Source organism: Ceratosolen solmsi, unplaced genomic scaffold, assembly GCF_000503995.2.
Source record: "Ceratosolen solmsi marchali unplaced genomic scaffold, CerSol_1.0 scaffold1, whole genome shotgun sequence".
Classification (NCBI taxonomy): Eukaryota; Metazoa; Arthropoda; class Insecta; order Hymenoptera; family Agaonidae; genus Ceratosolen; species Ceratosolen solmsi.
In genome coordinates, this window is record NW_011948415.1 from 2,088,270 (window position 1) to 2,101,053 (window position 12,784).

Sequence of the window (12,784 nt, forward strand, 5' to 3'; positions counted from 1 at the left end):
GGAATGCCAGGTGTCACGAACGCGCGCCCAATGATTCGGATGCTCGACTCTGCAAATTTATAACAGGCCAAGCCGAGCATGAACGACGACGAACTGTCGTTCTTCCTTCTTCGACTCTTTCTATTCCCCTGTCTCATTCGTCGCAGCTTTTTATTAAAATAGGTAGAATGTGTTGTTACTAAAGGCATTTGCAACGTGGCGGTGCGCGGTTCGATAAGCTTAGCCTTTTTTCACAATATCCTCGATGCGTTTGCGCTAGTCTCGAGTTTATGCGTTTTATAAATGTATTTGTTTTGGCAAATAATGGACAATAGCATTTACGGAAAATTTGATGTGCTCTTGCGCAGATCACCCAGAACTACTTTTTCATAAATTGCTGATTTGTTCCTCGAAGACACTTTAATCTGTTTTAATTTAGGACTCTAAATTAATTAGCTTCGTTAAGACGTTTTTCATGTTTTTTTTTATTTTTGTTTTTTCGTTTTGTTTTTGTTGTTGTTTTTTAATGGCCAGTGATAAAAGAAGCATAAAAATCATATATTTTCAGTTTTATGACAGTCATAATTAATGCGGAGCACGTTGTGTTATTAATTAGGCGATTATAAATAAACTGCATTGGCCAATCCAATTAGAAAGCACTAAATAAAATTTCATAATTTTCCAAATGATCGTATAATAATACTAAGTACAATTTTCTGTACCGAATTAATTAGACGTTTCTATAATTTATACAGTTTTGTTAAAATATTATTGCAGAGAGAACTTTAAGGATAATACTTGGAGGAATATTGACCAAATAATATAAAATATTTGTATTTCTTGTTTGGTTTTTTTTTTACAATATTTCTTGTGGGTCTGTTTATGGTTGTTCTATTCATGTAACATTACAGGAGCAAAAAAACTTTCAGATGTATGTTTACATCTCTAGTATTAATAAATAACTTCTGTATTTACACTAAAGTAATCATAGCTTTGAATCATTTATTTTCTAAACAACCCTTATCTTCGATAAATAAGCTTGGTAAACCTTAAAAGAAGTTTTAAAGGATCTTCTTAAATGTAAGCTAATGTCGTTCATATTTAAATTCGATCGTTTTCTCTTATTTTGTATTCGTACCTTCACTCGAGTTTATCCTATAATTTTATTAAAAGTTAGAACATCAGTAGTTGTAGCTTTTTTTTCTTCGCTTGGTAAAACGAATTTGCATCTTACTTTACTCACACGTTTCTTAAAAGAAACATCAAAGTTAAACTAGAAAAACAAGAATCAAACATTTACGTGTATATATACATATATAATAAATAAATGAGAAAAAAGCGAAATAAAAAAATTTGATACAAAGGTATGAAAGAACAAGGATATAACCAATGAAATACGATAAGGATAATAACTTCTGTGTGAAAGCTTTAAAAGTTCGAGCGGATGATTCACGGTGAACATAACGTAAAGATATGAAATTTTCCATGATTATCTTCCATTGGATTGACACGTTGTAAAATTTCTTATTCGAATCATTCGAAGGCTAACGATTATTTATCAATACTTTTATTTTTAAAATGCCTAATGATTTCTATCTATCTATTCTATTTATAAATATTGCACTTCCGTTTTGTATTTGAATATCTACAATTGGATTAGATTTGAAATTATTTAAAATAAACTGTACTAAAAAATCCGATATTATATATATAAAGTATATATGTAGACTATAAATAAATAGAGACGATTGTATTCGGTTATAAATAGTATTTATGAACATATAAAATTTAATAACTCTGTAAATATGGAGAGTATAAACAGTCAATTCATTGATAATGATTTAATCGAACGTAAATGTATTTCATTATGCTCATAAAATGGATTAATAGGATAAAGGACGATGTTAGCGATGTGACGATCAAGCAATAAGTAAAAGCGTAAGCATTTTCGCTCAGGTGATCAGTAGTGAGGCATACTACCCTATTAACCAATTTTACGAGCGCAATAAAAATCAGTGGACATTTTATCGCGGCATTATGATCACTGGACATATTTCCGCCTCGGTCGCCCATTTGCCAAATATAAAATTTGATATCCAACGGTTTCTTTACGTTTTGGTAAATTAAGCACCCGCGAAAGACGTAAGCGTATCGACGCGGACACGTTAGCCAGGGAAAATTGAAAAGAAGCCATCATAAATGTAATGCTCGACCGGATATTCGTGGTAACAGTTTAGAAGTTGGCATTAACGTGCAATGCCAATGGAAGGGAAAAAGGCGCAAAATCAAATGACAAACGTTTGGCGTTTGGCGTCGCCGCCGCCACCACCGCCACCGCCGTCGTCGTACCTTTAAATTCCTTCGCACGTTTATCTAAGATATTGCACTGACCTTATTGCTCGGCAAAAAAATTGGTCTCGAACTCGCGAGGGAGCGTTCACTTGTTGTTGAACGATCAGATCGTCGACTGCGTACGTGAGCTCATAGCTTCGCAGATTAGAACTACGAATACTTTGGAAGCTTGGCGCCCCCTCCCCTCACAGTCTTTATCCAACTGCCCGGAAACTTGCTCCAACTATCGCCGCTGCGATTTCGTTGAAACTTTACGGAGAGGTTTTTTTAGTCGAAATCAGGCGGGAAAAAGTTTTCGTCAAATATCGAGAAAATTAAGGATTGCCGATATTCTAACCTATTCATTGACTATTTTAATCTCTTTTAATCCTGAAATTGGCTTTTTATGAAACTTAAAATATCTTTATCTTATTGATATAGATGGGTATACTTACGCGTGCGCACGCTCGCACGTACGCATACACACAAATCATTTCTAGTTTAATCACACACATTTTGAAAAGTTAGTTATCCGATCGAGACAATCCTTCTCATTAACATTACTTTTTTTTTTTTTAACTTAACGAAGCTTCCAATGAGTTAGCGTTGTTAAGAACACATATTTTTCAATATTTTTTTATCATGCTGTAAATTTGCAAATTACAATATATTCTAAAACTTCCAATAGTACATTTTTAATTATTTATTACTAGTAACGAAATCATTATTCACGTAAACCTTAAATATATAACGATTTTTCTACAGAAATAATAATCTGATATTAAATTATATATTGTGTTATAAAACAGAGTAAAACAGAATAACATGAATATTATATGTATTATGTATATTATATATATATATATATATATATATATATATATTATATATTCTCTATACTCAAGATGATGGAGTATTATATTCAATTGAATTCAAATAAATTATGTTTAAATTATGTTTTTCCATAAGATTTGATAAATTTTCTAAAAAGCCATTAAACTTGAATGGAATATATTTAGATTTGCAAGAGTAATGAATAGTTAAAAAAAAAGATCAAAATATTCCTAAGAATTTTTTTTGTGTATTTTTTAAATATTTTTTTATTATTATAAGTATTTTTTTTTTATTATTAAAGGCGTTAGCTTAATTTTAAACAATTATTCTAATTGGATGTATATTACTGTTATGTCATTGTCAAACATTTCGTTTTGTACATACATAAATTGCAATAATACATACATACCTAATAATTACCTAATATATTAATTAAGTCATTTATTGTTCATTGTTAATTTATTTATAAATAAAAATTATATCAATCATTGCTAAAATCATTAGTATCAATAAATTATCCTTGTAATGTATAATTTTATCTTTCACGAATTAGTTTGATTCTTTAATGTAATAGCTTATTACTTTCGTTCTATATATTAAATATTTTTTTGAATATAGGCATATTGAAGTAAATATTAAGTAAGATCACTTTAAATTTAAAATAGCTTTATTATTTTTAGACTTAAAACATTAATTTAATCCATAATAATGATATAAGAACTAATTATGTCTTAAAAATTGAGACAATAAATCAGAATGAAGAAACAATTACTTCATTTCGGATAAAATATTTTCTCAATCTTTTTTTGTTAACATAAACTAAATAATAATATATAAATTCAAAATATTAACTAGGCCAATCAGATTGCTAATCATGGATAAAGATAATTTATCCGAAAAATGTACAAATAATGAATAATCGGATATACATTCGAGCAGATAATTGCAATTAAAAGATAATTTCATCATCAAAATTAACTATCGATTATATGAAATGCTATTCTAGTAGAATTTTCCATTTCATTTTAATAAAAATATTCATATACTTACCAAAAATTCTTAATAATTGATGGGGCTTTTTTTTTTCTTTTTAATCTTTTTCAAACCGTCAAATAATATAATATAATATTATAGAAAATATTAGTAATATTTTTTTTATGTATTTAAACTTGCACTTCATAAGCTAGTGATATATAAAAAATTATTATTCATCATTAATATTAAACGGATAAAATTAATGATGAAATAGATTTGTAATTTATTTTAAATAAATTAGATGTTAAAAATTCATGGTTTCTAAATATTATGAGATTAAAATTTGAATGATAAAGTACGTATTAATGAAGTAAAGCTGGATCTAAATTTAGGGTTTGTAAAATAAATGACGAATAATTACACACACACACCCACACACACACACACACACACACACACACACACACACACACACACACACACACACACAGTAGAGTGATAATTAATCTTTAATATTGAAATATTGACTCAAGAACTTATTTTCAATATTCTACTCTGCATCGGAGATAATTCTTTTAACCCAAAAAAAAAAAAAAAATAAAAAAAAACATAAAAAGTGCATGAATGTATAAAATTTTATCAAAAATTGAACCATAGATATAACTTCATATATTTTTAGTTATTCATAAGTTTATATTAGTTGATAGTGATGAACGAGCTTAAATAGTAAAAAAAAAAAAAAAAAAAAAAAAAAAAAAAAAATGTAAATTCACAATAAATGAAATTGCTCGATACACTATAAAAGCATTATAATTCTAATTCTCCTATTAATATTTTGTAAATTAGCTTTTTACGATATATTATTGAAGGTAACGTGAAATAAAAACTTCAACAATATATTTTAATAAGTGATAATCTAATTATCTTATATTTTATTATAATTGTATAGATATTTCATATAATTTGCAAATTTATTCTACTTTACCATTGTCTCATACTGCATTTAAAAACTGTCGAAGAAAATCTTAGTGGTATGCGTATACTTCAATCAAAGTCTCGATATAAGTAAAAGCATTTTTTTATACATTGAAAGCAATTTAAATGTGTTTAATAACCATAATAGATGCATAGGCTTTTAATACTTAGATTTAATATAGCGCAATTAACATTATTCGTACATAGTTTACTGAAATATTTTGTTGTACGCTGGTGCATGAGCTAATTAAAAAATTGCGAGAGGTACAATGTAACGAACGAATGTTGAACTTTTCTTAAAATACATTTATTTATTTGCATAGTACATTGTATACTGTAATACTAAAGATGCATCATTTGATTTCGTTCTATCGCTTATACTAAAATAACTTTAAATACTTTATATATTCTATAAAGTAAGATTAAATAAGTAAGTATCGTGACGCTGCGCTTTCCTAGCAGCTACGCATTTCAAAAACAAAAAAAAAACAAATAATAGATTTTATAATACACTTCATAGTATATTATAGTAGAAAAGTTAAATATAATAAAATATATACTCTTTATAAATACATTAAAAAGACATAAATTTAATTATATTTCACTTGATGTATTTGAACAATATTTTCGAAGTATCTCAACTGGTCATATCACATATATTACATTAAACTTTCATTTCTAAATCATTTTAGTAAGCGAATTTCTTTTATTATATGTGAAGATGGAGAGATTTTTTTAATCTAACGATACTGGATAATAAATTAGAGCTTCCTGCTTAAATTCCTTTTTCTCACATTTTTAATTTTATATTTCGTTATTTAATTCTATATCTTTTTAATTTAATTTAATTTTATTTTATTTTATTTAATCTATTTAATTATATAGTATATCGTTTCTCTCAATATTCCAACGATTTTGTAAATTACATATGCTCATATTTTGCTATTGTTAATTTTAACGGAAGTTTTTTCGTAATTTATTCATATAATTTTGCATTTTTTTTAGACTTATTAATTTGTCAGCTTTTTTGTTATTTGTGATTCCATTCTTGTATTTCATATTTAATTTAATCTACTTACATTAATTATCCTTACTATACTGGAATAGTTTGTATATATTTATCACTGTTCCAAGTACGATTATAATTTTATTTCGAAGAATATCTATTTCCATTTCGTATTACTCGCCGATCACAATTATACATCTTTTATGCAACTTATGCATGTAAATTTCATTAATACATATATTTCTTTCGGTATTACTTATTTTCTAATATAATAATAAATAGTTTCAGTATAATAATAATATAGTTTAAGAAAAGGAAAATTTGTCGATAACGTTTCATAAAATAAACAATTATTTCAGCTTAAGCGATATTGTATATTATGTTTTAAAAATCTATTACAAGGAAAATAGATTACTATGTCGTTGAAATATCATGAAATAATTTATGTTCTGTACTTCGAAAAGAGTATGTATTAAATTATAAATTTTATTTTTAAAATAAATCGTTCAAGTTTGTATTATCTCTAGTTGCTTTGAATACTTAAAGCCTGATAAATAAAAGATTCCAGGATACATGTGTATTTTGTATACAGTGTAAGAAAAATAAGTAAAGCATATTTTCAAAATTCACAAGAAGTCGCAGAGTTTGAAGTGTTTTGTACAAATTTTACTATAGAAAAATGAACTCATGATGACATTTGAATTGCTAATAAGAAAAGCTGACATTTGAGATTTATGAATTCTTGCAGGACAAGCCCGCACAGTTATAGCATAAATTTTTCAAATTCATACTCATTCTGTTCAAAGGCAATTTAAATTACAGCATCAACTGCGCTGCAATGACAATGGCATACGTAATTCGGCAATATTCGCAGTTTCTTTAGTAATTTTGACTTTCCGTCTCTTTGTCTAATGCACTATTTATCTCCGATCTTCGTATAAGAAATTTCGCCCATTAGACAGTATATCATTTATTAAGAGTATAATGTCAGTGAATTTAACGAAGACACAAGGTGCCGGGCTCGTTATTCTTGCGCACAGATGCACATCCGATTAAACAATGGAGACTCGCGTAGGTCAATCTGACGGGAAGACACGAGAGGTAAAGACAGACTAATCCGCGCTCTTGCCATCCGAATTCGACAAATTTCAATGACCAAGCAAGTTGTGCCCCTGCGGTCGGAATCACATAAATGTTCACAGTATCCAGGAGTTCGCAGTATCGATAGAACGGAAAGCGATTAACTGGCAACCTGGCAATTGCCATAGGAACTAGGATGGGAGCGAGTGCGGCAGGTTGGCTGCCTCGAGCACCCGAGCCTATGACATTTGGAGCACTTCTAATGCGCTTCGCGATCTCCTCCATCCTATTCCTTAACTCCCGACTAATCCCACTCCCCCGAGTAACCCCTGTAAGTCACGTCGTCGCTCGTCTTCGCCCCGCTCGGGTGACCGTACGTGCCGTCTGCGGGAATATTCTACGAAACTCTCTTTATATCTTTGCCCTTAGGAAAATGTCTGTTTGACCAGCCTAGAACCGCTGATGAGTCCATATTCTGAAATTACTCTTCCGCGTACCTGCGGTTGCATCGCGACTTTGACCTATGATATGCTAATATCACAGTACCTTTGCTTAACGCTTCCTTAATACGATCACGCGCCACCTGCTCGCCTCTTACTAAATTCATCCGATGTCCATTTTAATTCTCGCAATGCTCAATGGTACTCGATCCGGCATCTCTTTCACTAACTGCCCACTTATATAACAACAGTGTAAACAACTTTTCCCTTCACCCTCTTGTCCCGAGAGCTTAGCGACCTAATGAAGTGTAATTAATTAATTTAGAAGTCGCGATTCCTTCCCAAAATTCACAGCTATTGCGAACTAATATATATTATTTATGAACTCGTTGGATAATATGGGAGGAAAATTAATGTACGAGGCAATTTCATAATTCTACTTGCACGTGTAACAACGATATTTCAACATTTTCCCGTCAAATAATAATCTTTCTAAAGAACTTCATATTTTCCTTATTTTTCTAACATCTATATGTAGATTAAGCGTTATGGTTTACATTTTGAGATACACCACTAAGTCATCATTAAAGGGGAGAAAAATGTTCAGTTTTAAAATTTTCTTAGACCTTACGGTTTACCGTAATATAAAATAATGTTGGAATACTAATGTCGAGAAAATATATTTCAAAAACAATCTTGCCGCTGATCGAATAAATGAAATACAATTTTGTTTGTTATAAAATTGTCGAAGAATGTATGATTTATAATATAAAACAAAACAAAACAAAGCAATAAACTTATTTTAAATATTACTAGTGATTTAAACGTCCTCGACACTAGGACAATGTCCATTACCAATTTTTTTCCCTTTTTTTCTTCTTCTTTCTTTCTCTATGCTAGCTAAATAAAGATAAATAATACGACTTTATAACCTGAACTCGTTCGACTGAACAATAGAACATTTTCTTCATCGCTGTTCTTTTATTGCAAATATCTAATAATCTTAAGTTTAATAATACGTACATTTAATGTAATGCTTTCATAGAAATTTTTATTTATAAAGTACAAGGAAAAATAATTTGTTTACTTCAATCTTTTTAACGCTTAATATATCAAACAAATTAAAATTAATTTTATAGATAGTTAAAAATCCGTTAATCATTGTTACTTTCGTACAATTATTATAAAGTATACTTTACTAATTTAATTATTATTAAATTGTGCGCAATAAATATAGATTTAATATGTCATGAGTAGAAAATCAAAGTCTTTGAAAAACAAGAATAGTGTTCAATACCAACAATAATAATAACATTTTAGCTATGCATTACAATCTGAATTTTTGTCGATATTTCAACGTTGCTCATATATTTTTGAATACATGCTTTGTATTTATTTTTGTAATCGATACTCCAATAATTCTTGTTATTTTTAAAAATTGTATTAAAAACTATTAAATCTAAATATACCATTGACTAATAATTTTTATTTTGTTTTGTTTTGCTTTATCATTCTACGAGAAAAATAGTCATTCCGCATATTGAAACTAATACAATTTAATTTTATTCTATACATAGTAATTAAATACTTTTGCAATTAAATGTATTGTCGATATTTAGGTAAAATAATAGATAATTATGCTATAATTAATTCCAGTACGTTTGGATTATATGCTTCTTTCATAGATTCTTCTAGGTGATTGTTATATGATAATTATGTATTCGTGTTTTTTTTTTAACCGTTTATTTATTAAGGACCGATAAAAACATAAACATTAGAATTAATTTTTATTAAGTAATCGATGACATTAGAATATTTTTCGTCAAATTTCTTACGTCAATGATAATAAGAGACCAAAATCAAAGTTAAACGATTTTGAGCACAATTCTACAAAATTTTCTTCCCCTCTTCCTTTTAAACTTGTCCGATGCAACATTGATGTTCGTTATTTAAAATGACCGTGTAGAGAAAGGAAACACTTATTGTTCGAAGAAGTTGTATTAGAATACGACTAGTAGAACAATCTAAATATTATCAAAGAATTTCTTCTTACGTGTATGATATCATTTTTTGAGATGAATTAATTCCATTGAGAATCTCTACGAATAGAGTACTCGAATGGAAGAATAAGCAATGCTAATGACAGACTTGCTTCACTTTAAAAATATTCCCTAAAAATTTGTTTAAAGAATGAAACTTAAAATTAGAGATTGATTATCTCATGTATCAAAATCTGAATTGAAATTTATTTTAGAGGAAAAGCTTATAAGCAAACTCAGTCGTTGGTTTAAACTATAAACATTAATTACTTGATTAAATACAATTTAAATATATATCAAATTTTGAAAAATATAATTATTGCTTTAAATATAATTATTTTGCCTATGCACTGTATGATTTTATCCTTTGCGTATCATCACTCTACTGTCTCGATGCAAAATGCACATTTATAATTATAATTACCCACGCCACTGAACCATTATTGCCAAAATATCTTTTAAACGAAATAACAATACGAAATTATCTATTTTAAAGTATTAATCCTTTTTTTTAATATCGTATGAATATCATTTTCTTAATAAGTAAATTATGTGTTTACATGTACGGGCCCGCGCGTGGGCATGTATTCAAGTAAAACGCGCAGTAATACATTTTCCATTTTTAGGGAGAAAGATTTCGATCTCAATGAACACATATATACTTATGGTGAAGTTTCGTCCTTTAAGCAATACTTTTTTCATGGAAATTCATGCGTGAAATGTCAATACTATACAAGGGTCTTGTATACGTTGATTTGTAGTGAGTGAGCGATAAATTTATTTACACAATTTGAATTTAATTGTATTTTTTATTTCATGTATATATATATATATATATATATATATACGTACGTGTATTCATTATTACATAACATTATTTATCCTCAACTGATGTAATACTTGTCATTATGCTTTAGGAATTACAGCAAAATCTTAAAAATATTGAAACGGTTTAAACTTATTGGCTACGTGAATTTAGAAATTTTATGTGATTTATAAATATCTATGGAGTTAACAAAATTCTCATTGCATTGCAATATAATTGCAGATTAGCTTTGATATAGTTGAATATTCAATATAAATTCTTTTAATTTAAAAAAACAATATCGAGTTAAATTTAATGTTTGTATTAAAGCAAAACTTTCTTTGCGATGAAATAGTTGAATGTAGATTAAAATTTGATGTATTTAGATTTAAAGTTAAATCATTTGCATTCTTGACGTTAATATTCATCTTTCAAAATTACAAGTAAATAACAATTTTATTGCTTTGAAAATGTCAGCAATAAATTTTACTACATATTCAATAAATTAGCATAATTTTTATAGTATTCTCGTTAGCTTTATAGCAATGAAATATTTTTATGTCTTAACTTTTCTTACATTTAGAATTTAAGAAGTATATTTTTTTAAATCGACAGGAAGGTATATTTTACTATTTTATTGTCCGTGATAATCGGATAAATCAAATAAATAAATTTAAAAAGTTTCATTTCATTAGCGTTCGGCGTATTAATTTCATGACTAATTACTATAAAAGATAAAATTGGTAAGATTCCATTAGAAATTGGACATTTAAAAATGCAAATAATTCGTTCTATTAATAGTTTTTTTACATTATTGATATGAATGTATTTGAAATAGGATGAACTTAATATTAAATATCTGTAATGAATTTAATTTATCAAAAAGCTGAAATATTGTTGTCTTATCAGAAATTGTTATATATCATAATGTTAATTAATTTATAAGAATAAAATCAATATACATAAGTAAAAGTCAGTATAAAAAAAATATGAATATTAAATTCAATGCATTGATTAAAAGTGATTTATTCAGACAATAATATTAAAATTTTAGTACTAAACATATTGTAGAAAAATTAAGAAATAAATAATTCTACTCATTTATATATTATATTTTATAATATTAATGTCAACTTTAGTTTATTAATATCTGACAAAGATTTCATTCACAGTTACTTTTTTACTGATTTTTCATGCTGAGAAATCTGTACGAATTCATTAAATTTAGCATAAAACAAAAATTAATTTGCTCGATTAATCATTGCGTTTAGATTGACATATAATTAAAATTAAATTTTTTAATTAAGATGAGATTGGTGAGAACTTTATCTAACAATTATTTCGATTTTTTAATAGAGTTTAATTTATTTCTGAACTGGGAGTTGAGAATATTTTTATTTTCATATAAGTAAAGTTTATCGATACACGTTTAATACAGTTAGAAAAATATAAATTTTGTATCCACATGTACATTATATCTCCCAAAAGACTTTAAAATTAAGGGACGAAATTCGCAAGTAAATATATAATTGACGTACTGGAAATTGTACTAAACGATCATTATCCAACAAATAACGATTACTTTATTAATATCATTTCAATTACAATACGTAAGTCCATTCGTATATTGATGCCGAATTATTATACCGATTGATATAAACATTTGATAATCCGAAAAAAATACATAGAATATCTTGGCAAATTTCGGCGTTTTTCAAAATACCAATAAAAATTCCGATTATGATTTTATTAAGCTGGCAATGTATTGGCAATGGCAATGGCTAACAAATCTGTAAACATTTCTTTGAGTTATTGAAACGGAATGGAGCTTAACGAGTGTACTACCCTCTGCCCGAGTACTTAGTCATTTTACCCGCCGATATTCCACGCGCTCATCATCCACTTACTTTTGTGCTTGGAGTTACTCTTCCAGAGACCTCTGAAGAATGACATGTCCAGCTGCTCGCGCGTGTCCTCGAGGACGCCACTCCTTACTTTCAAGCCTCTCTTGACTCGCGATGCTTTGGGCAGGACGAGGGAAGGGGGAGTGATGGGACTAGCGGTGGTGGAGGAAGGGAAGACGAACAACGAGGTGGCGGGAGTGGTGGTGATGAAGGCGGCAGCGGTGGTGGAGGCGGCGGTGGTGGAAGCGACGGAGGCGACAATGACCTGCAAATTCACTAGCTGTACGAGGACGCGGACGGACGCGCTCTGAAAGCCGCCGGAGGCTGCTGTTTGGCTCAACCCCGACGACGATGTAGTACGGCGTTTGCGCATCCTTCGCGCAACCACCCCCCACTCACAGATGATCGCCACCACC

General features: G+C 28.7%; 1 protein-coding gene across 1 annotated transcript in view; it reads right to left on the bottom strand.

The window, feature by feature from the left end:
- LOC105369050 (low density lipoprotein receptor adapter protein 1) overlaps window positions 1-12,460 on the bottom strand; it is a 71,574-nt gene extending 59,114 nt beyond the window's left edge. The window contains exon 1 of the mRNA XM_011508292.1: window positions 12,372-12,460. Within this exon, the coding sequence (XP_011506594.1) occupies window positions 12,372-12,417 (46 nt within the window). The 5' untranslated portion in view covers window positions 12,418-12,460. The remainder of the gene's footprint in view (window positions 1-12,371) is intronic.
- Between the last annotated feature and the right edge of the window lie 324 nt (window positions 12,461-12,784).